A 27,242-nucleotide genomic window follows, 5' to 3' on the forward strand; every position below is an offset into this window, starting at 1 on the left:
CAATCCAAAAACAACTTTCACAAAAATATTTTACTCACTTCATGAAAAATATCCAAGTCTGTTTTATCCTGAGGATAAAAGAAAAAAAGGTCGATGGGGGAGGAATTAATGACCACAGTGTGCTCTGTCATTTCAGCATTCACTGTTGCCAATTTCATTAAAAGAAAACACCCCCTCCCTACCAAAGCACTCCAAAATACCCAAATGCTAATCAGCCCTGTCCAAAACAAAATAGCTTGAAAAAGCAGTCATATAAGAAAAAAAGAAAACGGGGTATTTTCTGAGTAGTTCAAGAAAATAAGATGAGTGAACCAGCGTGATGATCAATAAAATAATAAATTTAAGAATGATTAGATTAGGTTTTAAAATTAAGTTTACACATGCTGGCAAATGGTTTTTATGACTTGAATTATACTCTGTCACCTTCAGGTGCACTCTATTCCTGTCTCAATATTTGTATCATGGAATCAATTCACCCCCTTCTGCTTTTCTTTGAGCAAAACCAAGTATGACTTATACATGGTAGAAAAAGTTACTATGACCATAGCATGGCTAAATTCTAAGTTTATAGAAAAAAATGACATTTTATGGGTTGATAACGTAAAAGTAATTATTCTATCAGTTATAATTAGAAATTTTGTATTATTCTGCAAATCAATTTTGGTATTAAACTGTCACAGTTTGAAGCAAAAACCTGTTATTAGCTGGAACATAAACCACAGATACAATTTTTCCCTGACCTCAGCTATAAAACAAGACATTTGGTATGCATTTTCAAAGGTTTCCACCTTGTCTATAAAAATATAGCTTCAATTGTGCAGCAAATAGGCAAATGACATAGGCAGGCACACACAATATATTAAAAATTAGAGATTCTGGGTGGTTGGGTGGTATCGTGGGGGCAATGGGGCTCAACAGAGGGCGGTGAAAAGTGTTTGTGCAAACAATTATAGCCACATATCAAACAGTGTCTCTTTTCCCCTGTCTTCTTTTACTGGATTTTGGATTTCAAATTAGGCATCAATTTCAAAAGTGGCTTTAAAAGGCCTGACCTTGTATGAAGAAATGATTGTTCCCTCCACTGGGATGAATGTTTGCCTAAAGAAGTTACTAAAAGCCATAAGAGTAAGATGATAGAATATTATTCAGTATCAGATACTTTTATTTTTAGCACTAGGAGCTAATGCCTATATAGGCTTATACTTGCGGTTGAATAAACACAATATAAAGCTTTTATTATGTTAAAAATTCAAATTCTAGAACAATTAGAGTGTGGTACTCTCACTCATCTTAATTGTGAAGAGAAATAGAAAAATATGTATCGATGAAAAGGCTACCTATGTGGTGAATGTATAAACTAAAATACTTTTGTGTAAGTAAACATCAATGTTTAAAAAAGATTTTCAAAAATAAGATCAAGAATATTTTATCGGTTATGATTCAGTTTCTCAATTAGCTTTCTCTCTTTCCCAAAGTAGAGGTTCGAAAGGGGTTAACAGTTTGAAATCTTGAAATCTTGATTGGAAATCTTGAAACACTCCTTACACGTCATAATTATGTGTATTTTCAAATAAGGGAATGGAAACATGAAGGGAAATAAATGAGGACAGTGAGGCTGTGAAATGTTTCAGATGTTAAATGAATTACTTTAGGGGTGGGAGTGGGGTATAAAATGGGAATTATTGTATTAAATGGAAAAAAATAAGGTTCCTGGCTTCAGGTGCAATGCAGAATATCTCAGACAATGATTTCAATTTCAGTCAACTCATTAAAAAGGGCAACCCTGCCCTACACCTAAAATTTTTAACATACTTTTATGGTGTTGCCATAAAATAGCATGTTAACAGTCTGTACATTCAAAAGGATGCTTGCAAACTTCATTCATATTAAAATCTATGCAGAATTGTTGGCAATACAGCAAGAGTAATATTACATTCTGTAAACCATGGCATATCACATTTTACATTATGCAAAGAGACAATATTTACAAGTCTTTAGGAGTTTAAATATTTTATCCACTAACATAAGTGATAATTTAGCAAAGTGCAGGACAAAACCAGTGCTATTAATTGCATGTCCTTTAAAAGCAGGTAAGAGTAAAACGATTTCTAAAAGCTACCAAAAGCTTATTTATGTATATCCAATAAGGGATTACAGAGCATTAAAGTAGCCTAGAAAAATGATGCATATTTAGAAACAGTGAGTATGAAAATAATAAGGCAGCATGCTCAGAATAAGATTTTGTTTTTTTTTTAAAACACCAGCACTGATGTTTTATCTTTAATGGTAACTACACACACACACACGCACGCACACACACACACACACACATATTTATTTAAAAATTAACAGTGCAAAACACAAGCCTCACTTAACAACGAAAAAATGATGTGCAAATTTTCTTCTTAAACCAACACAAATAAAAGTGTGAGGAGAATATTCTACCATTGTAAAGAATAAGTTGAACACAGCAAGGAGACCATCTTCATTCCAAAATCATCTACAAGGCACTAAGGGTAGGAAATGACAGGTAACACAGAAGTGACTGAACAAAATTCCTCAGTCAGGTCGGAATATGGGATATTTTGGTAAGAATTCTATTAGTATTACCTGCAAAATAAAAACAAACAAGAAGATAATAACAAAATAAATTTCACTTGCTGTACGAGTAACTTATATATAACCCAGAAAGTCTACAATCATTTCTCACAGGACTATATTTTGATCCTATACTACAAAGTAAGCGAAATATATAAAACAGTTACATAAAGAATATACCACATGTTTTCATTAGATCGGTAATTAAATGAAACTGGCAAGTATAACTACTTACTGTAGCTAACAGTTTTTATTACCTGATTTACAATAACTATTTGTTTAGGTGCAGAAAAGTAAACCCAGTTACATTATTATGTCCTTCCCCACCTTCCCCACCCTCATTTATCTACATAACATCTATATATATTTTTCAACTAAAGCTGCTGATATTGGTTGAGTATAGTAATCTCTTACAAGTTGTTTGTAAAAAATAATAAAGTGTCCAAATGGTTTGACTAAAACATTTTAATTAATTAAAAAAGGTTTAGAAATATAATAATAAAAACCTAAGATATATATAAACTATTATAAATTCAATACATAAATTTATAATAGTGTATGTGGGCTTTATCTATAGTAGATTTTAAATTTGTGGTCATTTGTACATTTTCCCCCCAAACTATTCAAAGTGGAGAAAGATACCAAAATAATTCTTATTAATGAAATGGAATGTTTACTAAATATATACTATATTTCAGCAACTTGAAAGTTGGATAAATTTCATTCTTTTCAATGTTAATGATGCTGAATTTCTCACATTGGCTATATGTAAATTAATGTTTTATGATTAAGACTGCAAAGCTTTCAGTAAAAAAAAGAAATAGAAACTACAGTTTCTTCACTAAAAGTTAAATGTCAGCTAAGAAAAAAAAAGAAGCCAGGAAAGTGAATCCATAATTCAGAAGTCAATTCCTATGTTATGCAACTTTTGACAAGATTACATTCAGAAATAGCTTGTTCAACAGCAGCTGTACCCATCAACACACGCAACAGATTAAGGTTGTGCAATGTTTTCTGTCATCTGAGCATCCTACCATGTTTCCCCGAAAATAAGACCTAGCCAGACCATCAGCTCTAATGCGTCTTTTGGAGCAAAAAGTAATATAAGACCTAGTATTATATTATATCATATCATATGTCATATCATATCATATCTTATATTATATATTATACTATATTATACCTGGTATTATATATTATATTATATTATATTATATTATATTATATTATATTATATTATATTATACTCGGTCTTATATTAAAATAAGGCCGGGTTTTGTATTAATTTTTGCTCCAAAAGACGCATTAGAGCTGATGGTCTGGCTAGGTCTTATTTTCAGGGAAACACGGTAGCTGAGATTTTTCTAAAATCTAAATAACTGCTAACTTTCAAGATATTTTATGTTGACTACAAATCTAAAGAAGATGGAAGGAAACCTCTATGTTCCAAATGACAAAAGTTCAGGCTGAGGAGGAGAAAAAAGGTAGACAGACGATTTGACAAATGATAAACATAGTGAAATGTAACAATTAGGACGGAATCCAAAAATTTTTAATTAAAAACAACTGCATACTTACATACTCCATCATATTGCTAGTTTCACATTTCCTTTTAGTCAACTTCCAGTGCAAAGCAAGCTAAGAAAGTACAGTTTGTTAAGAATTTTGATATCAATTTATACTAATTATTACCTATACATTTAAATAAATCACTGAAAACAATCCAGGAATAAGTATAAGATCCAAAACATAGCATTTAAAAGTACCTGGTAAAGATTATACATTAAAAACTGAGTATTAATTCTCTAATCCATTCTTTTGGACCTGAAAAATTCTCTTTTTTTTTCAATTTAATAATACCAATGTATGAATGAGGCACTTATTTGCTTAAACTTTCTTACCTTGTGATATAATCTGTTATTTTCCCATTCTAATAACTTCTGAATTGATCTTCTGGTCTAAGAGGAAGAATCAAGACTTTGTCACAAAATGAAATTGATGAGCTTTGTAAACTATATAAGATCCTATTATTATCTCCTCTTGTTTTTCTATTAAAAATCAGAGAAAAACAATGTAACTGACAGAAACTGCCAAAAGAGGAAAGGTATTTTGGGTGATTAGTATACTATTATAATAAGATCTCCCTCCCCCCCCCGCCCCGTGTCTCTCTCTCTCTCTCTCTCTCTCTCTCTCTCTCTCTCTCTCTCTCTCTCTCTCTCACACACACACACACACACACACACACACACACTCAGGATTTTAATATATGCATTTCAAAATGAAATATGTACAAAGTACTGTCTTGTGAGTCCATTCACTGGACTATTGTGAAAACATTACTAATACTGCTAATAGTCCATTTATAGACCTGATCTACATTTTCACAGGGTTACTTTTTCAATATATATGCAATATATCAAGCTAATCTGATTCTTCACAGAAAAGTTTCCTATCAGAGCTCCTAGCACAATGCCTGGCAAGTAGTAGTCAGTCAAGGTCTACAGGTTCAATAAAGCAAGCCAACATATATCAAAATTTCCACTGTTAAAAAACAGCTAGTCAGAAACCTTGTATTTAGAGGAAACAATAAAAAGAGAAGCAGCACTGTAGTAGGACAGAGGCCGCGTTTCTCCATTTGGAGTGTATATATTTTGTAAGGAGTAAGAAAAGTTTGCAAAACCTTTGAAAACATTAAAATAAAATATTACCAGGTAGTTTTGATTCTTATTTAAAGAGTTTTATGAGGTTTCTGATATAAAAGGTTAGTAGGACTTGTTAATGTTTAAAATTATTCCCTAAAATTAAATGATTTACAAATCAGACTATATCTGAGATGATTTCCAAAGCATCAACACGAGAAACTATTCTACCTGTTCAACTATGTAAGTTAACAACCAACAGCAATTATATTCAGCTCATATACAACGCCAGCTAGAGTTTATTGTGGAGTCACTAAACTGGATAGAATCTCTTCTAAACAAAATCAGATAGTTAACAAATAAAGAGATTGAATTAGTAATTATAAATCCTTTCACAAAGAAAAACCCATATGGTGTTAATGATGAATTCTACCCAACAGTTAAAGAAGAAATAATACCAAGAACATAAATATAAAACTCTCAACAAAATGCTAGCAAGCTGAATCTATCAACATATGAAAAAGATTATATTCCATCACCAAGTTGAATTTATCCCCGGAACACAAAAATAAATTGATGTAGTACATTATATTAATAGAGTAAAAGGCAGAAACTACATGATCATCTTCTTCAAGATTTAGAAAGATCATCAAGATTTAGAAAAAGCACTGGACAAAAATCCAATACCCATTCATGATAAAAATCCTTTAAAAAATAAGAATAAAAGGAAAATTCCTCAATACGAGAAAGGGCATCTATGAAGAACCTACAGCTAACATCATTCTTAATGGAGGGAGACTAAATATTTTCCTCCTAAGATTAAAAACAAGACAAGGATGTCTCCTCCCATTACTTTTATTCAACATTGTAATAGAAGTGATAGCCAGGACAATTAGACAAAAAAAAAAGAAATTTTACATTTCAAAAGGGATATTGTAGATGTAATTAACATTACTAATTGTTTGGCTTTAAAATAGGGAGATTATCCTGGATTATTTTGGTGGACCCAAAGTAACAGGCGCATTTAAAAGTAGAAAACTTTATTTCGCTGGTGGAAGGATAGTCAGAGGGGTTTGGAGCTCAAGAAGAACACGAACCACCACTGCTGGTTTTAAGGTGATAAGGCTCACACAGAATGTATAAGAAGGAAATGATTTCTGACAAAACCTGAATGAGCTTGGAAGCAAATTCTTTTCCAGAATCTCCAGAAACGAATGCAGCCCTTCCAGCACCTTGATTTTGGCCTTATTAGATCCTAGTAGGAGAATCCAATTGAACCATGCTGTGCCCAGATTTCTGACTGTGAAATAATAACAGGGTGTTGTTTTAAGCCATTAAGTTTGTAGAAATTGGTTACATTAGATGGAAAAGTAATACAAGGATCAACATATAAAGATCAACTGTATTTCTATACACTAGGAAAGAACAATCTGAAGTGAAAGTAAAAGACCAATTCCATTCACAATAGAAAAAAATATTTAGGAATAAATTTAAGAAAAGAAGTAAAGGATTTGTAAACTGAAAACTAAAAACATTGCTAAAATAAATTAAAAAACTGGTATTGCAGATGACATGATGCTATATATAGAAAACCCTAAAGACGCCACAAAAACGCTATTAGAAACAATAAACGAATATACTAAAGTTGCCGGGTACAAAATCAATGTATAAAAGTCCACTGCATTCCTATATACTAACAATGAAATTTCAGAAAAAGAAATAAAAGAACAATTCCTTTTGCAACTGCAACAAAAAGAATAACATACCTAGGAATAAACTTAACCAAGGCTGTAAAAGACCTATACACTAAAAACTATAAGACATTTTTAAAAGAAACTCAAGAAGACACAAAGAAATGGAAAGACATTCCATGCTCATGGATTGGAAGAATCAACATAGTTAAAATGGCCATATTACCCAAAGCAATATACAGATTTAATGCAATCCCCATCAAAATCCCAATGGCATTTTTTAAAGAAATAGAACAAAAAATCATCAGATCTGTATAGAACCACAAAAGACCCCGAATAGCCAAAGCAATCCTAAGAAAAAAGAACAATGCTGGAGGTATCACCCTCTCTGACTTTAGCTTGTACTACAGGGCTACAATAATCAAAACAGCATGGTATTGGCAGAAAAACAGACACACAGACCAATGGAATAGAATCGAGAACCAGAAATAAACCCACATAAATATGGACAGATAATTTTTGACAAAGAAGCAAAAAATACACAATGTAGAAAAGATAGCCTCTTCAAAAAATGGTGCTGGGAGAATTAGATAGCCACGTGCAAAAGAATGAAACTGGACTGCTATCTGTCACCATGTACCAAAATTAATTCAAAATGGATCAAAGACTTAAACATAAGACCTAAAACAATAAACTGCATAGAAGAAAACATAGGTACTAAACTCATGGACCTTGGGTTCAAAGAGCGTTTTATGAATTTGACTCCAAAGGCAATGGAAGTAAAAGCTAAAATAAATGAATGGGACTATATCAAACTTAAAAGCTTCTGTTCTTGCAACAGAATGAAACCAAGCAAATGAAACCATCGACAAAATAAAGAGGCAACCAACTGAATGGGAGAAGATATTTGCAAACAGTGCCTCTGATAAGGGGCTAATATCCAAAATACATAGGGAACTCATGCAACTCAATAACAAAAAAACAAAGAACCCAATTGAAAAATGGGCAGAGGACCTGAAGAGACATTTCTCCAAAGAGGACGTACAAATGGCAAATAGACATATGAAAAAATGCTCAACATCACTAATCATCAGAAAAATGCAAATAAAAACCACAATGAGATATCACCTCACCCCAGGCAGAATGGCTATCATCAACAAGACAAATAGTAACAAGTGTTGGAGAGGCTGTGGAGAAAAAGGAACCCTCATACACTGTTGGTGGGAATGCAGACTGGTGCAGCCACTATGGAAGGCAGTGTGGAGGTTCCTCAAAAAAATTATGAATAGAATTACCATATGACCCAGCAATCCCACTCCTAAGTATCTACCCCAAAAATCTGAAAACATTTATCCATAAAGACACGTGTGCTCCAATGTTCATTGCAGCTTTGTTTATGGTGGCCAAGACATGGAAACAACCAAAATGTCCTTCGATAGATGAATGGATAAAGAAGTTGTGGTATATACACACAATGGAATACTATTCGGCGGTAAGGAAAGATGATATAGAAACATTTGTGACAACATGGATGGATCTTGAGATTATAATGCTAAGCGAAATAAGTCAGACAGAAAAAGCAGAGAACCATATGATTTCACTGATATGTGGTATATAAACCAAAAACAACAAAAGAACAAGACAAACAAATGAGAAACAAAAACTCATAGACACAGACAATCGTTTAGTGGCTACCAGAGGGTAAGGGGGATCAAATATATGGTGATGGAAGGAGAAATGACTCTGGATGGTGAGCACACAATAGGATTTATAGATGATGTAATACAGAATTGTACACCTGAAATCTATGTAACTTTACTAACAATTGTCACCCCAATAAACTTTAATTAAAAAAATTTAAAGATATCTTCCCATGGAAGGGGGATCATTCAAAGACTAAAATAAAATTTTAAAGAAAATGAGATTAAGATAATAGTCTTTTTGTTTTTATTGCGGAACAGGGTCCATCAGCTCCACGTCTGAACAGGCAACCTTGTTGTTCAGAGCTCACACTCTAACCAACTGGGCCATCAGGCTGCTCCAAAGATAATAGTCTTAAATTCATGACATAACTAGTAATGTCATGTTGGAATGTTGTTTCAACATGTTGAAAACTAAGCAGGATTCCTGACCTCCCGCACCAACTTTGTAGGTCACTCCCACTTATGTCTCCAGATCAGAAGTCTTTCCATATACTTGTAGGTTGGAAATGCTTTAAATTAGAGCTTCAGGTTTTGTAAAACGAATAAGTAATCCAGTTGCATTTATATTTACTTAAGTACTCCACTAACACTGCACTTATTTAAAATGATGGGAACCCATGTTGTGATAAAGTGTTGATAAAGGTTGGACAGATGACTTACTCTCTATGTCCCTGAGTCTCTTTGCCCCTAGAATGAGGACAGCATTGTTGTGAAAATAAATTAAATCAAGAAATATACTTGGCACATAGCAAGTGTTTAATAAATCTTAGCTCTTATCATTAGTATACAATAAAATTGTTACTCACTCTTTTGTTGAGACAAATAACAGGCCACAGGCTGCAACCCAGGGTGCAGCAGCAGCAGAGACAACCGCACAGCAGCCATCTCCCATTGACTGGGAGAGCTTTTTTCAAACACGCGTTCACACGGCCAATGCTGGTCTTGAATTCCTCTGGGGCCACCTACAACAAGGGCATAAGCTTTAACAGTTTGTGGGCAGCTTTCCACTATTCATCTCTAAACCTAAAGAAAATGTTTGTCTTATTACTTTAAAGAACAACACATGTCTAAATAGATTTCTTCCCTTATAAATATGTATTACATGCTCCTGGATGACATTAGAAAGCAAAACAACATAATTTTATGTTTATAGAACTTAGTCTGATGTTTGAAAACCATCTTCTGCAATTGCCAACAATAAAATGATGGCAATGAAATTTGTGGTAAAGGATACCCACCAAGCAGTTTTCTTACCAAATATTCTCAATATTAAGGCAGTATTAATAGTCTCCAGTCATTCTGACCAGAAGTTGAGTAAGACTAGAAGAATAACATAACAATATGAAATTTAAATTAGACGCTGGCAATATTCTTGGATTACTTTTAAAAAGGCAACTCTCAAATCTTTTCTCCCTGGCAAATTTGCAACATAACAATTTCAACACTTGCCATTGTTCCCATTGTTTGTAAGGAAAAGCTACACTTAGAAAAGGCAGTGAGGAGTGATTACATTCAAAAACCAATCTTAATGTTCAGCATAAAATATGCTCATGGTTTATAAATTTTGAAAGTTGAAAGGTCCTTATACAAATTTAATATTTTGAATTACTACTTTCATTGCTGGAGTGGCTGCTTGTGCTTCTCTGTAAACAATGACAAAGTCAGTTCAAAGGCAAGAGCATGACAGGCATAATTAGAGTTCCACCTAAAATTCTGCTTGAAAGTTGTATTATACAATTCAAAGGTTTACTAAAGATAGCTTGCTTTCAGTGAAATCACATTTCTGAATCACAAAAATGACTCCCTTTGATTTAGAAAGCTGTCAGACTGTAAAGTCTATGGGGGAAAAATCCAACATTTGGCTGTGCAAGCAAAACATGAAATTGTTAGGAAAAAGAAGCTGCTGTAAAAGAAAAACCCGATTAGTACGCTTGTTATAAAAAATATAGAGCTTTACAACTCTTCCAAGTAAAACTTATACTAGAGGAATCAATTTACTACATTTTTGTCTTTTAATAAACGTCTTAAAGTCAACACTGCAAAACATATACTATTAGCAGATGTTAGAAAACTACATGACCACAGAATTCAGCACCATCATGATTAAAACATTAAGGAATTATATTAGCTTTATTAGAATCATTCATTCTACTCAATAAGGTTAACTGCTTAACCCACATATTTGATTTTCTTCCCAATATGTTAACTAACATCAACTGTGAAATTGTGAGGCTCAAAACTGTATTTAGGGGGAAAAGAAAGGGGAAACTGTATTTAGGGGGAAAGGAAAGGGGAAAGGAAACAAATTTTATTCTCCATCTAGATTGTTGGCAATATGACCTAAAGAAAATCATGAGTAAAAAGAATTTCAATTAAATGACTAAGTTTCTGAGGTAAATATGAAAATAAATTCAGGGAGCCATGGCTCATAACTGAAAATAGTAAACACCCACAGGCTAAGCACATTAGACAATAAATCAAGATCTGGATTCTAACTACATATTAGCTATGAAAAATCCTAGGCAAATTCATTTAATTTTTCTGAGTTTTAGTTCACCATCTCTAAAATGAAAATAATAGTCTTTGTTTTACATACCTCACAGGTAATGGAAATTATACCTTAGAAAGAATCTCCTGACTGGAAGACTTTGAAAAAGAAGTGAATCACAGCTCTGACAAGATTTGGAGAAAGAAAAGCAAAGCTTTGCCACACGTTTTATTATAAACAAAAGGATAATCTCCTACATTTTGAATGTAAATTCAATGCTCTTCAGTTCTTCAATTCTTCAGATTTACCTCAGTGATATTGAACTTCATTTTTACCTAGTGAATCACTGAGCAACAAAATAGAAGTTAAAATAGGGAAAATATATTTATGTATTTATCTCTAATCTGCAATATGACTATCAATTCTCAATAAATTGTAGATCTAGAAACACTAACACATTTTTAAAACATGGCAAAATTTTGATATAAACTTATGTAAATCATAAAATTATGAACTCTGTCCATTTACAAATTTAAGTGCTTGTAATTAGAATTTAAATTTTTATTTAAAAAGTAAATTTTTTATTTTAAATTTTTATTTAAAAGTGTATAAGCACAGATTAAAAAGTAAGAGCAAAAAGTGAGGTTAAAGCCAGAAATTTATCAGCCCATAAAGTAAAACTTGCTTTTTGTTGAAAACTTTCTGGGTGAAATAAATTATATGCCAGGCATGTAACATTTGTTATAAATTTGGTTTTTCATTACATGCTTCTGGAAATGAATTAACAAAAACATTCCTAAAATGTGGCAAATTTCCTTCTTCCTTGCTAATTAATACTTTCCACATTCACATTTAACACTCAATAGTCTCAGTTTGTATACTCTTATCGTGGGCAAATTGAAAACTTAAATACTCAAGTTATTAAAAATGAGAATTCAGATTTTTAAAAATTTAAGTACAGTTGGCATTCAACATTATATTAGTTTCAGGTGTACAACACAGTGATTTGACATTTCTGTACCTTACTATGTGCTCACACTGAGTGTAATAACCACATGACACCATGCAAAGTTACCTGATTACTGACTGTATTTCCCTTCACCTTTGTCACTCATCCCTCCATGCTCCTCCCCTCTGGCAACCAGCAGATTTTTGAAGTCATAACATAAATCTTCTGAAAAGAAAACTTACTAGAACTTGAAACAATAAACTAAAATTTGCATTTTCACTTTAAAAAAAAAAGGCCAGGATTGTCTTTCAAAAAATCTATTTGAATAACAGTAAAAACCAAAAAACACATAAAAGTATAGGAAATGAGAACTGGTTAACTAATTTTAAACAATGTGCAAGGAATGTTTAGTTAACTGTGTGGAATCAGAGTTAATAACATTTTACTCATTTGCTTCCATATAATCTCCAGTAATGAAGGTTAGATGGAAGCCCTTTACTTTCTAGCCAAACAGCAGGATGTAAAGAAACATTTAATTCCCTTTGACTTTCTTGGAAAGAAAAAAGAAAAGCACATCATAAAGGTGGGGAAAGGGTCATAATATTTTATAACAGGATACAAGAGACTCTGTAAACAGAAGAAAATCTAAGCAAAACCCAGCAGGACTGATTTGCCTCCTTTAATCACCAGGAACACAAGCCTATCCATCACTTGTCATATCGGCTCATAAAAGTAAAGGTCGATTTTATGGCTTATGGTTCCCAATACTGCACACTAATCTCCTCATAACACCATTTAATTGTTTCAAGCTGAGGGTCAGAAGCTTTTATTTCTTTTCTAAAATTCTGTGGTCCTTTCATTTTCTGGTCACCAGAATCTTTATGTATACACCTGTTTGGTATGTCCTGTTGTGACAGGAGGACTTATCTTTAGCGAAACGGTGGAAACTATCTTTTCTGCACATAATATAAAAGATTTTTTATTTGTATTTAAAGCATTAATACATAACAAGCACAAAATTAATACCGAGCCACAGAGCTTGTCAAAATGGCTTTTAGGTTTTCAGAATGCACTCTGTAATTTTGCTTAGTTCAGGCATAAAAGCTATTTAGAATCCCATTCATAGTGAAAGACTGATTTCTTTCACTATGAATAGGTAGATTTCTCTTTCTTTTTCAGCTGTTGCATTTAGCAAATGAATGAAAATATTCATTTTTAAATATTTTTGTACAAAAACTGCTAAGTCTAGAATTCAGATCTTTTTTCTTTTCTTTTTTTTTCTGGTTCATGTAAATTCTTTTTGCTCTTCCCCTCAATTATCAAAAAAGCATTTTGATAATCCAAAATAACCTACACAAATTAAACAGTGCCTACTGGAGAAAAATCATCTGATTAAAGAGAAAATGAATAAAGGTAATGCTACAACATGTGACTTAAAAATCAGATTTTTAGAATTCCTTTTAGTGCTGTTTTTTTTTATCACCAAGCACTAAACTAAGAAAAATATCACAGCATCATTTATGCCTTATCTAATATATGAGAAATTTTGTGCACTTTAAATAGTGCACACTAGAATAAAATATCCAATCATTATGATATGTGCTACAAAAATGGTCACCTGAAAAGAATGGATGTCATTAAGAACAGCTCATGTCCAGATTACTTAAGTTGTATTTAGGGATACCAAAAACAGCTTAAAATTCTTATCCTCTAGTTTAAAAAACTGTACTTTGGGGCTGGTGGAGTTTTTCGTTTTAGAAGGCTTGGAGAGAAATGAAGAAGTGTGAAGAAATATTTTGAAGATTCCTCAAGCACATACAACTGACCTATTTCAAAGACGGATAATTCTTCTGCCTTGGAACTCTCTTCTCTAACACTTTTTTGATTATTTATTTTCTAGAATTTCTTGAACTTGTAATTCAAACTTTAAATAAACTAAACCAGTAATAAAGCTGGATATAACTGCCCCCGACAACATAGCAGCAGCATGAAGGGAACATAAAGAACAAGTTTTCCATTGGAGATGTTTCAATTCATATTCTCTTTACTATTAATATTGAATTTGACATCTTTCCACAAACACATTATTGTTCAAGAGATTTTTTTCTTTTTTCTTTTTTTAAAATTTATTGGGGTGACAAATGTTAGTAAAATTACATAGATTTCAGGTATATAATTCTGTTCTGGGTGGTGAACACACAGTGAAGAGATTTTTTCATAGAGCTCTTTTTTTCATTTGGAGAAAACATTTATGATTAATTCATATAAAACAAATCTACGTCTGAAATCTACTTAAACTGATTTATTCTAAATGATCAGGATAGGACGGTAGAACATACTAGAGAGTGAGGCCGAAATCTCACACCGAAGGGCTCTTTGTGTCCTAAAAAGTTATATAGCCACATGTTTTATAATGTAAAATTAGCCAGGGACGATCTCCACCTGTTTATTATTATGTGGAATGATTTGACATACCCCAGGAGAGATATAAAAGGTCCAAAGACAAGAGGACAGGGCCAGCCTGGTGGCTCAGGTGTTTGGACCTCCGTGCTCCTAACTCCGAAGGCTGCCGGTTCGATTCCCACATGGGCTAGTGGGCTCTCAACCACAAGGTTGCCAGTTCAACGCCTGGAGTCCTGCAAGGGACGGTGGGCTCCGCCCCCTGCAACTAAGATTGAACATGGCACCTTGAGCTGAGCTGCCGCTGAGCTCCCGGATGGCTCAGTTGGTTGGAGCGTGAGCTCTTAACAACAAGGTTGCCAGTTCAATTCCTGCATGGGATGGTGGGCTGTGGCCCCTGCAACTATAGATTGAAAACAGCGACTGGACTGGGAGCTGAGCTGTGCCCTCTACAACTAGATTGAAGGACAACGACTTGGAGCTGATGGGCCCTGGAGAAACACACTGCTCCCCAATATTCCCAATAAAATTAAATAATAATAATAGGACAGATGTGAAATATTTTAAAAAAAAAGACAATCTTTCTTTTAAAAAAAGTAAATTAAGGTTCGAATAGGTAATATAGTCACATGGTTCAAAAATCAAAACAATACTAAAAGATAATCAGAAAATAGTCTCATCCTTACTCCTGCTGTCACCTGTCTCCTTCCCCTTCTTCAATGAAAGTAATCACTTTTATTAGTGTCATGTGTATCCTTCTAGAATTACTTTATAGAATTATTAATGTGCTTATTTCTCCCCTTTATTACACATACTTTACATACTGATTTGCATCTTGCTTTTTTCAATAATGTGTGAGAAAAAATAACACTAAAATAGCATATAAAAGCCCTTTAGTGAACGAAATGATTTTAAAATATGACCAAAATCTATACTGACAAATAGCATTTTTCTAGTACTAAAATTCAACAGAGTGATATTAAATTATAGACTTCAACACATGAAAGTTAACTTCTTTTAACCCCAAATCATCATTTTAGCTACCAAGCACTCAACTCTTAACTATTTGGAAATTATTGAATATTTTGTAATATAATGGCTTTTCTCTTTCTTTGTTTACATTTTCTCAAGTAACAAACATATGTAAACAACCTTTTGCCTTAGTCAGAGCCTTTTCCCTTGGGCCTAGAAGTTAACATTACTGTTGTAAGAAGAGTTCCCAAGCACAACTTCAAATCCTAGGAAGTCTTTGACTATTTGAACCTCAATGCTAGAAGATACCACTGAATGTAGAGGAACTGGGGAACAATTTATTGCAGTGAGTCCAATTTTAGAAACCCAAACTATCTAAAATGCAGAAAAATGTCTAACCAAAAATTTGATTCTTTTGATGTATAACAAATCAGACCACAGGACACTTTATAAGAGTGATACAAAGTTAAACCATGATAACTTTGTTTACTCTAAAAACATTGGAAATTACTGAGTTAAATGAAAAACTATATATACCTACCAGGGCTGAGAAAAAAGGCAAAACTGTAAAAACTGAACAAATAAGTAAATAATGGGTGGCATTAACGGAAAACGAACAAAATAACTGGTTATAGGCTAGTAGTCATGGAGACAGCTTTCAGTCACTAACAACACAGCCTCTAAGTACCCTGGCTTCTTGTTACCGGACTTCATTACCAGTGAGTCAAACATTTGTCATAATACTGAATAAGCCATAAAACAATGCTTTTAGAATTGAAAAGTTCAAAGCAAACTCTCACTTACCTTCCCTGTTAGAACTGAGGGAAATTCAGTATCAAACTTGTTGCTCAAGCCAAACCTTAAAAACAAAGACACAACAAAATATATTCTACCCAGCATATTTAACTCTCTCCCATTTTTTTTAAAAAAAGTTACAAAGCCATGCATTTTTCTTTTGATATTGTGATTTTAAAACGTATCTTAAAACTAATTTTATGATATTTATAGAAAATAAATCTTTGACTGTTAATCCAAATTAATAATAAAAGAAACTTAAGGAGCAAAGGTTAAAGTAGGATTCTGACTAGATCCATGATATGGGATTAAAAATAATAAATTAGAGAAACACTGATATAGAGCTGGAAATATAATTTTTGACTGAAATGTTTGTTAAAACCCATTTTAGTTGATAACTGTTGGAACTGGCTGATGGGTACTATGTGAGAGTAGATTATACTATTCTTTCTACTTTGGTGTATATATGAAAAATATCCTAATAAAAGCTAACAAAACCTTTGGAACCACAGACTTTGACAACTTATTGTCAGTTACTATTCAGAAACTCAAAGATTGATCCCTATGAATGGCATATGTGTGTGTGTGTGTGTGTGTATGCGCACACACACACACATATATATATATATATTATATTCAATCAATTTTGAGAAAACAGATCCCAGCCTTGAAAGCTCTGATACTCTCTTCATGTACACTGATTGAAATCTGTATGAGGAAGTCAAAATGAATTTTACAAGCCTTTATTCACCTACTTGTGGATTTCAGAAGGCATAACAAAGGTCACTTCCTGCATGTTAGATGATACTCGTATATCATAGTGACTACAATTTTTTGTTAGTGATTAATAGGTTGTAAGCAAAAAAGAAAAGACACTAACATTTACTAAGAATGCCTTGTGAGATAGGCAATAATAGTAACAGTTATCAGTAACCATCAACTTACCATGGGCTAGATATTGTGCTAGGTAAATATATTACTTCAAGACTATAACCCTGTAAGAGAGGTATTGTCATCCCAATTTTACAGACAAGGAAGCTGACATTCAGAAATTTTTTTTCCAAAAGTAATAAATTAAATTACTTACCCCAATTTATATATCTAGTAAGGGGGAAACCAAAATTCAAATGCTGATCTTCAGATTCTTTCTGTCCTATATTAAGCTCCTTGAGAACTGAACTACTGTTTATTTATTTTGCTATCTTCCATTATGCTTAGCAGCATAATGGAATATAGTAGGTATTTAATAAAAGTTTGTTAAATAATAACCTATTGTACTGTTTGAGTTAACTCATTTATGGCACTTTGGTCTTAGGGTCACTTGAAAGATATATTAAGATTTCCAGTCAAGATGGTGGAATAGGTAAAAGCTGTGCTTACCTTCTCTCACGAACACATCAAAATTACAACTAAACTGCAAAATAACCATCACTGAAAATCACCTGAAATCTTGCTGAACCGAAGCCCTACCATTAAGGACATGCATAAGAAGCCACCTCGAGACTGGTAGGAGGGGCAGAGATGTGGAACAGGCTGGTCCCACACCGGGGTGTGACCATTAAAAATCGGGAGGGTTATCTCAGCTGTGGAGATCCCCCTCGAGGAACAAGAGGTCCCAGCCCCTGCCCAACTCAGGGTTCCAGGGCCAGGGAGAGAAGTCCCCATAATTTCTGGTTGTGAAAAGCAGTGGAGATTGTGATGGACGGTGGGTGGAGTCCCACGTGCTCCTCTTAAAGGGATCGCACACAGACTTACTCACAGACGAAATCACTGGCGCTGAACTCCAGTACTGGGGTAGCAGCTGGAGAGGCGGCAGGGATATCTGGTGGGGAACTAAGCTAACTGGCTTTGGGATGGGGGCTGCAGGGGGTCAGCTTTCTCCTGGATGGAGGAGCTGACAGAGGCCATTGTTTCTTTGTTGAGACCTCCCACTCCCGAGCATGCAGACACAGGTGGCCGCCATATCTGGCTAATGCCATTCGTTTGCCCCATCCTGGTGATCCGAGACCCCACCCCACCCAACTTTTGTGCACACCTAAGCTGCTTCCAGTGGCTTTTTTGTACAAATTGCCTGCCTTGCCTCATGCTTCAGACTTTCCTAGGATCTCTCAAAGGTTCGTGGAACCCAGACAAGTAGCATCTGGCGTGAGTGTGTCCTGTACCTCTGGTTGAGCAGCCCTTGGCCTGGCACTTGCAGCAGGTGGCCTTGGTTCACACTTAGCCTCTCAAGGCACTTCCAAACATGGCACAGGTGGCAGCCATTTGTGGGTTTCTTTGTGGGTCCTGATGGGTCACCCCAAGTGGGGTACAGACTGTGGCTGAATTTGACCTGCAGTGGGTATGAAACGAGCTGGAACATCACCCAGCTTCCTCCAAGGGCAACACACCCAAGGGGTGGATTGGGCAGGCAACAGAGAACTGCTGAGGCAGATCCTGCTCTGTAGAGTCAGCCCCTGTATCAACTCCTCCTCTGCAGTCACAGCGAGTCCACATAACCAGTGAGCCTGAGGGTCAATCCCTCCCATAGACGAGCAAATGACAACCAAGGCTCAACTATAAGAGGAAGGGCACATACAACCCACTCAAGGGACACACTTGGAGTGCATGGCTCAGGGGAACAGGAAGACTTTGCCACTGGGCCCCACAGCATGCCTACTACCTAAGGCCACTCTACTAAGACCAGGAGACATAGCAGCCATGCCTAATACATAGAAACAAACACAGAGAGGCAGCCAAAATGGGGAGACAAAGAAACACGTCCTAAATCAAAGAACAGAACAAAGCTCCAGAAAAAGAACTAAACAAAATGGAGACAAGTAATCTACCAGATGCAGAGTTCAAAACACTGGTTATAAGGATATTTAATGATCTCAGGGAGAACTTCAACAAAGAGTTAGAAAACATAAAAATGGAGATAGAAAATATAAAAAAGAACCAGTCCGAAATAAAGAATACAATAATGGAAGTGAAGAATACATTACAGAGAATCAATAGTAGATTAGATGAAGCAGAGGATCAAATCAGCGATTTAGAAGATAAGTTAGCACAAAACATTCCATCAGAACAGCAAAAAGAAAAAGTCCAAAAGATTGAAGAGAGTTTAAGGGGCTTCTGGGACAACATCAAGCATACCAACATTCGCATTATAGGGGTACCAGAAGGAGTAGAGAGAAAGCAAGGAATTGAAAACCTATTTGAAGAAATAATGACAGAAAACTTCCTTAACCTGGCAAAGGAAAAATACATACAAGCCCAGGAAGTGCAGAGAGACCCAAACAAGATGAACCCAAAGAGGCCCACACCAAGACACATAATAATTAAAATACCAAAGGTTAACGATAAAGAGAGAATCTTAAAAGCAGCAAGAGAAAAGCAGTTAGTTTCCTATAAGGGAGCTCCCATAAGACTCTTAGCTGATTTCTCAACAGAAACTTTGTGGGCTAGAAGGGACTGGCAGGAAATATTCAAAGTGATTAAAACCTACAACCAAGACTACACAGCAAAGCTATCATTTAGAATTGAAGGACAGATAAAGAGCTTCCCAAACAAACAAACAAAAAGGTTAAAGGAGTTCCTCACCATCAAACCAGTATTACAATGAATTTTAGAGGGACTTCTTTTACATATATATATAATAGAATGGCAATAACTACATAGCTATCAAAAATTACATTAAATACAATGAATTAAATGCTCCAATCAAAAGATGGGGGCCTGAATGCATAAGAAAACAAAACCCTTACATATGCTGCCTACAAGAGATGCACTTCAGATTGAAAGCACACACAGACTGAAAGTAAAGGGATGGAAAAAGATATTTCATGAAAATGGAAACAAACAAAGAAAAAAGCTTGGGTAGTAATTCTTATACCAAACAAAATACTTTAAAACAAACACTATAAAAAGAGACAAAGAAGGACCCAATTAGTAATCTCACTTCTGGGTATTTATCCAAAGAAATCCAAAATGCTACTTTGAGGGGATGTCCATTGCAGCATTATTTATAATAACCAAAATATGAAGGCAACCTGGGTATTCCTGAATGGATGAATGGATAAAGAGGATGTGGTACATATATGTAATGGAATATTACTCGGCCATAAAGAAGAATGAAATCTTGCTATCTGTGACAATATGAATGGGCCTAGAGGGTACTGTGATGAATAGAGTAAGTCAGACAGAGAAAGACAAATGTCATATGATTTCATTTATAAGTAGAATCTAAAGAACAAAATAAACAAGCAAAACAGAAACAAATTCATAGATACAGTGAACATTTTGATGGTTGCTAGATGAGAGGGAGTTGGGGTAAGTAAAAAGGGAAAGGGATTAAGAAGTACAAATTTATTGTTACACAGCAGTCATGGGGATGTAGGGTATAGCATAAGGAATATAGTCAATAATATTGTAATAACTATGTATGGTGTCAGATGGATACTAGATCTATTGGGGTAATAGATGGGAGGGGGTTGGGGGCAGGGTGCAAAAGATGAAGGGATTAAGAAATACAAATTAGTAGTTACAAAATAGTCATGGGGATGTAAAGTATAGGAAATATAATCAATAATATGGTAATAACTATATATAGTTCCAGGTGGGTACTAGTCAAGGGATCACTTCCTAAATTATGTAAATATTTAACCACTATGCTGCACACCTGAAGCTAATATAAAATAACACTGAATGCGAACTCTAATTGAAAAATTCAAAAAGGAGGGAAAATGTAAAGAAGAGTAAGAGGTTCAAAGTTCCAGATACAAAACAAATAGGTCTTGGGGATGTAGTATACAGCACAGGAAACATAGTCAATAATATTGTGATAGCGTGGTACAGTGTCAGATGGTTGCTGGACTTATCATGATGATCACTTCTTTAGCATAGGGAATACATATAATCAATAATGTGGTAATAAGTCTGTATAGTGCCAGGTGCGTACTGTTGAATGACTATAATGTACACGTGAAACTAATATAATATTGCATGTTAGCTATATTTTAATAAAAATTTTAAGAAAAAAGTCATGTTAAAATCCAATGTCCTATTAAAACTGTATGTGGGAATACCATATTCTCCTTGTATTATTTATGCTAAAAGCTTCTTTTTAAGAATAGAAGTCATTCTTAAATACAAAGACTTTCTATACTTAGCAGCTAGTAGCAAAGCACATATCTGTGCATAAACATACTATACCTGTGTGTTTAACATGTATTTTAAAACAACAAATTCTGTATTTTAAAATAGTTGAGAAAATTAATTAGTAATTATAAAAAGAACATAACTTCATTTAAAAAATAATTAATTCTTCAGGTGTCAGTACAATATGTAATGAGAACATAATATTCTCATAATAACATTCTCATAATAACATTGCCTTTAAATCCATACATAGACACAGGCATAGAGCCAAACTTAAAAACAAGATAGCGTACCCCTGTACGTAAATTTTTATGGCAACTTTCATATTCTGTTTGAGAAATTGACATTTTAGTATTAAATATACATTTACAATTACATACTAACTCAGCAACCAATAACAAATATTTAATAGAGCAAAAACATATTTCATTTAAATTATATTTAGCTAAATAGTGACTTTTTCCCTAGTCAAAAAGATAGAATTTAATTCATTATTCCACAACTAGTGAATTCTTATTGTGTAACAAAGAAACACATACAAGTTTCATTTAGAAAGTAGACATGATACATTTTAAAGCAGAGCTCTTCCTCTTCCAAAAGGCCCCAGAACCAGCACACCTAGTGGCCAGCTTCAGACCAAGCAGGAGCATCACATTAGTCATAATGATGCTCAATAATCTCAGGGAGAACTGCAACAAAGAGTTAGGAAACATAAAAAGAGAGACAGAAAACATAAAAAAGCAGTCAGAAATAAAGAGTACAATAACTGAAACAAAGACTACATCAGGGAAAATCAACAGTAGATTAGATGAAGCCAAGGATTGAATCAGCAATTTGGAAGATAAGGTAGAAGAAAACACCCAATCAGAAAAGCAAAAACAAAACAAAAAAACCCAAGAACCCAAAAATATGAGGACAGTTTAAGGGCCCTCACATAAAACATTCCTATCATAGGGGTACCAGAAGGAGGAGAGAGAGAAAAGAATTGAAAACCTGTTTGCAGAAATAATGATAAGAACTTCCCTAACCTGGTGAAGGAAATTGACATACAAGTCCAGGAAGTGCAGAGAGTCACAAAAAGGAGGAACCCACAGAGGCCCACAACAAGACACATTATAATTAAAATGCGAAAGGTTAAAGACAAAGACAGAATCTTAAAAGCAGCAAGAAACAGGCAGTTAGTAACCTACAAGGGAGCTCCCATAAGACTGTCAGTTGATTTCTCAACAGAAACTTTGCAGGCCAGAAGGGAGTGGCAGGGAATATTCCAAGTGATGAAAAGCAGGGACCTACAACAAAGATTACTCCACCCAGCAAAGCTCTCATTTAGAATTGAAGGATAGATAAAGAGCTTCCCAGACAAGATAAAACTAAAGGAGTTCCTCACCACCCAACCAGAATCACTAGGAATTTTACAGGGACTTCTTTAAGATGAAATAAAAAAATATGAATAATAAAATGACAATAACTACATATCTATCAAAATTACTTTAAATGTAAATGGACTAATGCTCCAATCAAGAGACATGACTGGATAAGAAAACAAGACCCTCACATACGCTGCCTACAAGAGACTCACTTCAGATTGAAAGACACACAGAGATTGAAAGTAAAGAGATGGAAAAAGATATTTCATGAAAATGGAAATGAAAAAAATCTCGGGTAGCAATACTTATACCAGAAAAAAATGGACTTTAAAACAAAGGTTATTATCAAGAGACAAAGAAGGACTGAGTAATCCACTCGTGGTATTATATTCACATTTATCCAAAGAAACTAAAAAAACTAATTTTACAAGACATATGCATCCCTATGTCCACTGTGGCTCTGTTTACAGTAGCCAAGACATGGAAGCAACCCAAGTGCCCACCAATAGACCATTGGATAAACATGTGGTACATATAGAGGGTGCCAAAATAATGTATACACATTTTAAGAAAGGAAAAACCTGTATTAAAATTGTAATACTAATACATATTGATAACAGAAGATGAATGAAAGTCTTGTGTATACATTTTTTGGCACCCCCGATATACACAATAGAATATTACTCGGCTATACAAAAGAATGAAATGTTACCATTTGCGACAACATGGATGGACTTGGAGGGTATTATGCTAATGAAATAAGTCAGATACAGAAAGAAAAATACCATATGATCTCACTTATATGTGGAATCTAAAGAACAAAATAAATGATCAAAGAAAACAGAAACAGACTCATAGATACAGAGAACAAACTGATGGTTGCCAGAGGGGAAGGAGTTGAGTGAAAAAGGTGAAGGTATTAAGCAGCACAAATTGGCAGTTACAAAGTAATTGTGGGGATGTAGAGTATAGCACGAGGAATATAATCAGTAATGTTGTAATAACTATTATATGTATGGTGTCAGATGGGTACTAGATTTGTCAGGTGATGACTTTGTAAGTTATATAAATGTCTAATCTCTATCTTGTACACCTGAAACTAATATAATATTGCATGTCAACTGTAATTGAAAAATTAAAAATTAAAAAAAAAATTTTAAACTTTTCCAAGCTGTCATTCTTTTACTAGATATCAAATATGTGGAGGACATAAACAGATATATTCCACAACATGTATGGAATATTTCTATTGTTTCAATTCTTTGCCTTGCTATTCTGTTTGCATTTATCACAATACAAATGTACTTTCCTTTCTGCTGTTTCCATTTCTTTAATATTCCTCCCTTAGTCTTTTGAAATTTGACAGTTGATGCTGTCACTTTACTGAAAATAAATCTCTTATTTAGTAAATTTATTCAGAACAAGTTTATCTTGTCTTATTTATTGACAAATTCAATGTCCTCTTCTCAGAACTTTTCCCCTTGAGTTTTCAGCTTGTGAGACTTGATCACACCCTTACTAACACTCTTCCATTCTTTCAGTTTCCCCTAACACTCTTGTGTTTTTCCCCAAATTTAGCCTTTTGTCATCTGCTTCTCTTTCTAAGGAAGCTATAACAGTTCATCTACATTTATTAGCTTTGACAATTACTTCTATGCTGATGACCATCAAATCTATATCTCTGGTTTTATAGGTTTCAACATGCGCTAGCCCCTCATCTCTAATTGCATACTGAAAATTTCCATTTGGACATCTTGTTACAAAATAATAAAAACATAAGTCAAACATGTCTAAAATTAAATGTTATCTTTTATTGAAACTGGCTGCCCCTTTCAAATTCCTCATCTCTACCAATGGCACGTTGACTCTCCTAACATAGACTTTGGTATCATTTTTGCATCTTCCCTCTACTATTTTTTTTGCATGTTGCTGACATTCGGGCGGTCACAAGTCCTGTTATTTGTTCCTTTGAAACCATTCTTATAACAGTTCCTTCCATTCCAGTGCCACTGCCATGGTGGCTTTTGTCTTTCCTCATGTGGTTCCTCTCCCTAGTTTAAAACCTATGGCCCAAGTGAAGTTCCAACCCCTGCTGTAATGCGTTGAATGCTCAAGCCTTTACGGATTCCCCCTTTTTCTGAACACTCACAGACACATCTAATATGTACTATACAATTCAACAGTTACTAAACATTTCTTTATTCTTTGCTGTTCCACATCAATATCTTAAAGCCAATTTCCCCATTAGCTTTGTAAAGCAATGCCTGTCCTTTGTTTTTCTGTATTCTTCACAGTGCTTACTCCAGTGCTGAAGTTCACATTACTAATTTTCTACTCCAACATAAAAAGTGATTGTCTTTTCTAAAATATAAAAAGTATATTAGAAATGGTAAGGAAAGTATCATTTTACTTCTTAAAATACTCCTTTATGGCCTATATACATCTACTTCAAAATGTATAAACATAGGCAAACTAGGCCCAATATACTTTCATAATCTTGTCTAAAAGGCAGTTAACAATGCTGTTTTTATCTACCAGGGATTTCTTCCTTAACTTTCTCTACTAAAGACTCAGCACTTAAAAAGACTACTTAACTCAAATAACCTTAAGCACATTTCACTTAGTAGTTGTTAGGAGAAAAATGTCGAAATGGCTGCTGCTGAATAAACACCTCAGCTCTGTTTCATAAATAAACCATTCAGTTAAGAACTGTGAGTGCACAGAGGTTAGACAAGCTCATCTACCTATTACTGATAAGTGACAGACTTTAGCCAAGATGTGTGGTTCTTCCACATTAGACAAACAGGCACTTGGGAGCTGCTCATGCTGTCATTTTATTGGTTTCATTAAATACTATGTGTTTGAAGTGGACCCAGCTGGTGGTTCTTAATGATTGTATTCTATTTGTCAAGCATCTTCAATGCCCCAAATTTTAATTTCTTGGAGACTTCTTTGGAGTAAAGGAAATTAAGCCAAATAAGGATGAGTCTTCTTAGTTGTTCTTCCCTCTTCTCTCCCTTCCTATACCCCTCACTTTTCAAAATCCTTTTGAAAAAAGCTATACATCACCCTTTGAACACCTTGTACAAATTGAAGTCCACATATTCAGGTTATTTAATAAAACAAATGAAAGCATAGTAAAATTCTGCCAACAAGAAACATGATTTAACCAGAAAACTATGCACTTATAGTAATACTGATTCTGAAGCATATGCACTGAACTTTATCTACTACACTAAGGAAAAGGAAAATCTATGCCATGTAATTCAACGAGATTTTAAAAAACACTGCTAAATCTCTTTAATCTTTCATATGGAAACAATCATGTCTTGCCACACCATGAAATGGCAAGTGTTACCACAGCTTCAGTATTCTCAGAGCTTAAAATCTTATAAAATATCTATCTTATATAAACACAAATTAACAACTCATCACTGTAATCCCTCAAAGACAGCTACTTACAGAAAAGGCATTCCATTCACTTATTTGAGAAGTATTAATATTTGTAGTGCTCTCTAAGTTTTTGCCGAAATGCACTGTTTGGCAAATTTGGCCATCTCTTTCAATTCTATAGGTAATAACTTAAGCTCTTTTAATTTTAATGAGACAATTTTATAAATACCTGAGAATTAAGTAACCTATCATCTCTACTAACTTCTGTACAGGTGTACTACTGTGTTTCCCCGAAAATAGGACCTAGCCGGACAATCAGCTCTAATGCATCTTTTGGAGCAAACATTAATATAAGTAAGACCCAGTCATATATTATGTTATTAAAGACTGGGTCTTATATTATATTATATAAGACCCGGTCTTATTATATTATATAAGACCGGGTCTTATATGAATTTTTGCTCCAAAAGATGCATTAGAGCTGATTGTCCGGCTAGGTCTTATTTTCAGGGAAACACGATATCAAGGGTAAATGTCTATATATTTTAAGTAATATGAAGAGTGTGGTAATGCTTACAAATAAGAAAAATATCTCATGAGATACAATTTTCCTTGCATTTCAATACATTGGATCTAAATATTTATCCTAAAAATATCAAGAAGAAAAGTGATAGATACTTTTATATCAGCCAGATGTATAGTATTTCTGAAACAATACTTCTAAAAGACATTTCATTATTTCTGTTTCTAGAACCTCAAATTGGTGGGAGTTCATTTAGCCATGTTTGTTTTTTTTAATTTGGAAAAGAAATCCCCAAATATCCATGTATGATTATCATCTCAGAACTGGAATTACAATTAGTGTGGTTAGGTCATTCTACCACTTAAGAAATTATAATTAACTGCATATTAAAAGATTAATGTCTTGCAACAACATGGATGGGCCTAGAGGATATTAAGTGAAATAAGTCAGACAGAGAAGGACAAATACCGTATGATCTCACTTATATGAGGGATCTAAAGAACAGAATAAATGAACAAACAAAACAGCGGGGTTTGGGAATGGGTGAGAAAGGTGAAGGGATTAGTAACTAGTATTTGTTGAGGGGCT

At 34.2% G+C, this 27,242-nt stretch overlaps 1 protein-coding gene across 1 annotated transcript in view; it reads right to left on the reverse strand.

The window, feature by feature from the left end:
- Positions 1-1,147: 1,147 nt before the first annotated feature.
- Positions 1,148-27,242, reverse strand: part of CHIC1 (cysteine rich hydrophobic domain 1) — a gene marked incomplete at its 5' end in the record, with an annotated part of 32,069 nt that continues 5,974 nt past the window's right edge. Inside the window, 5 exons of the mRNA XM_081041691.1 lie at positions 1,148-2,610; positions 4,177-4,236; positions 4,500-4,556; positions 9,438-9,593; positions 16,245-16,299. Coding sequence (XP_080897817.1) covers positions 2,560-2,610; positions 4,177-4,236; positions 4,500-4,556; positions 9,438-9,593; positions 16,245-16,299 — 379 coding nt within the window. The 3' untranslated portion in view covers positions 1,148-2,559. The remainder of the gene's footprint in view (positions 2,611-4,176; positions 4,237-4,499; positions 4,557-9,437; positions 9,594-16,244; positions 16,300-27,242) is intronic.

The sequence above is a fragment of the Rhinolophus hipposideros genome (assembly GCF_964194185.1).
Source record: "Rhinolophus hipposideros genome assembly, chromosome: X".
Lineage (NCBI taxonomy): Eukaryota > Metazoa > Chordata > Mammalia > Chiroptera > Rhinolophidae > Rhinolophus > Rhinolophus hipposideros.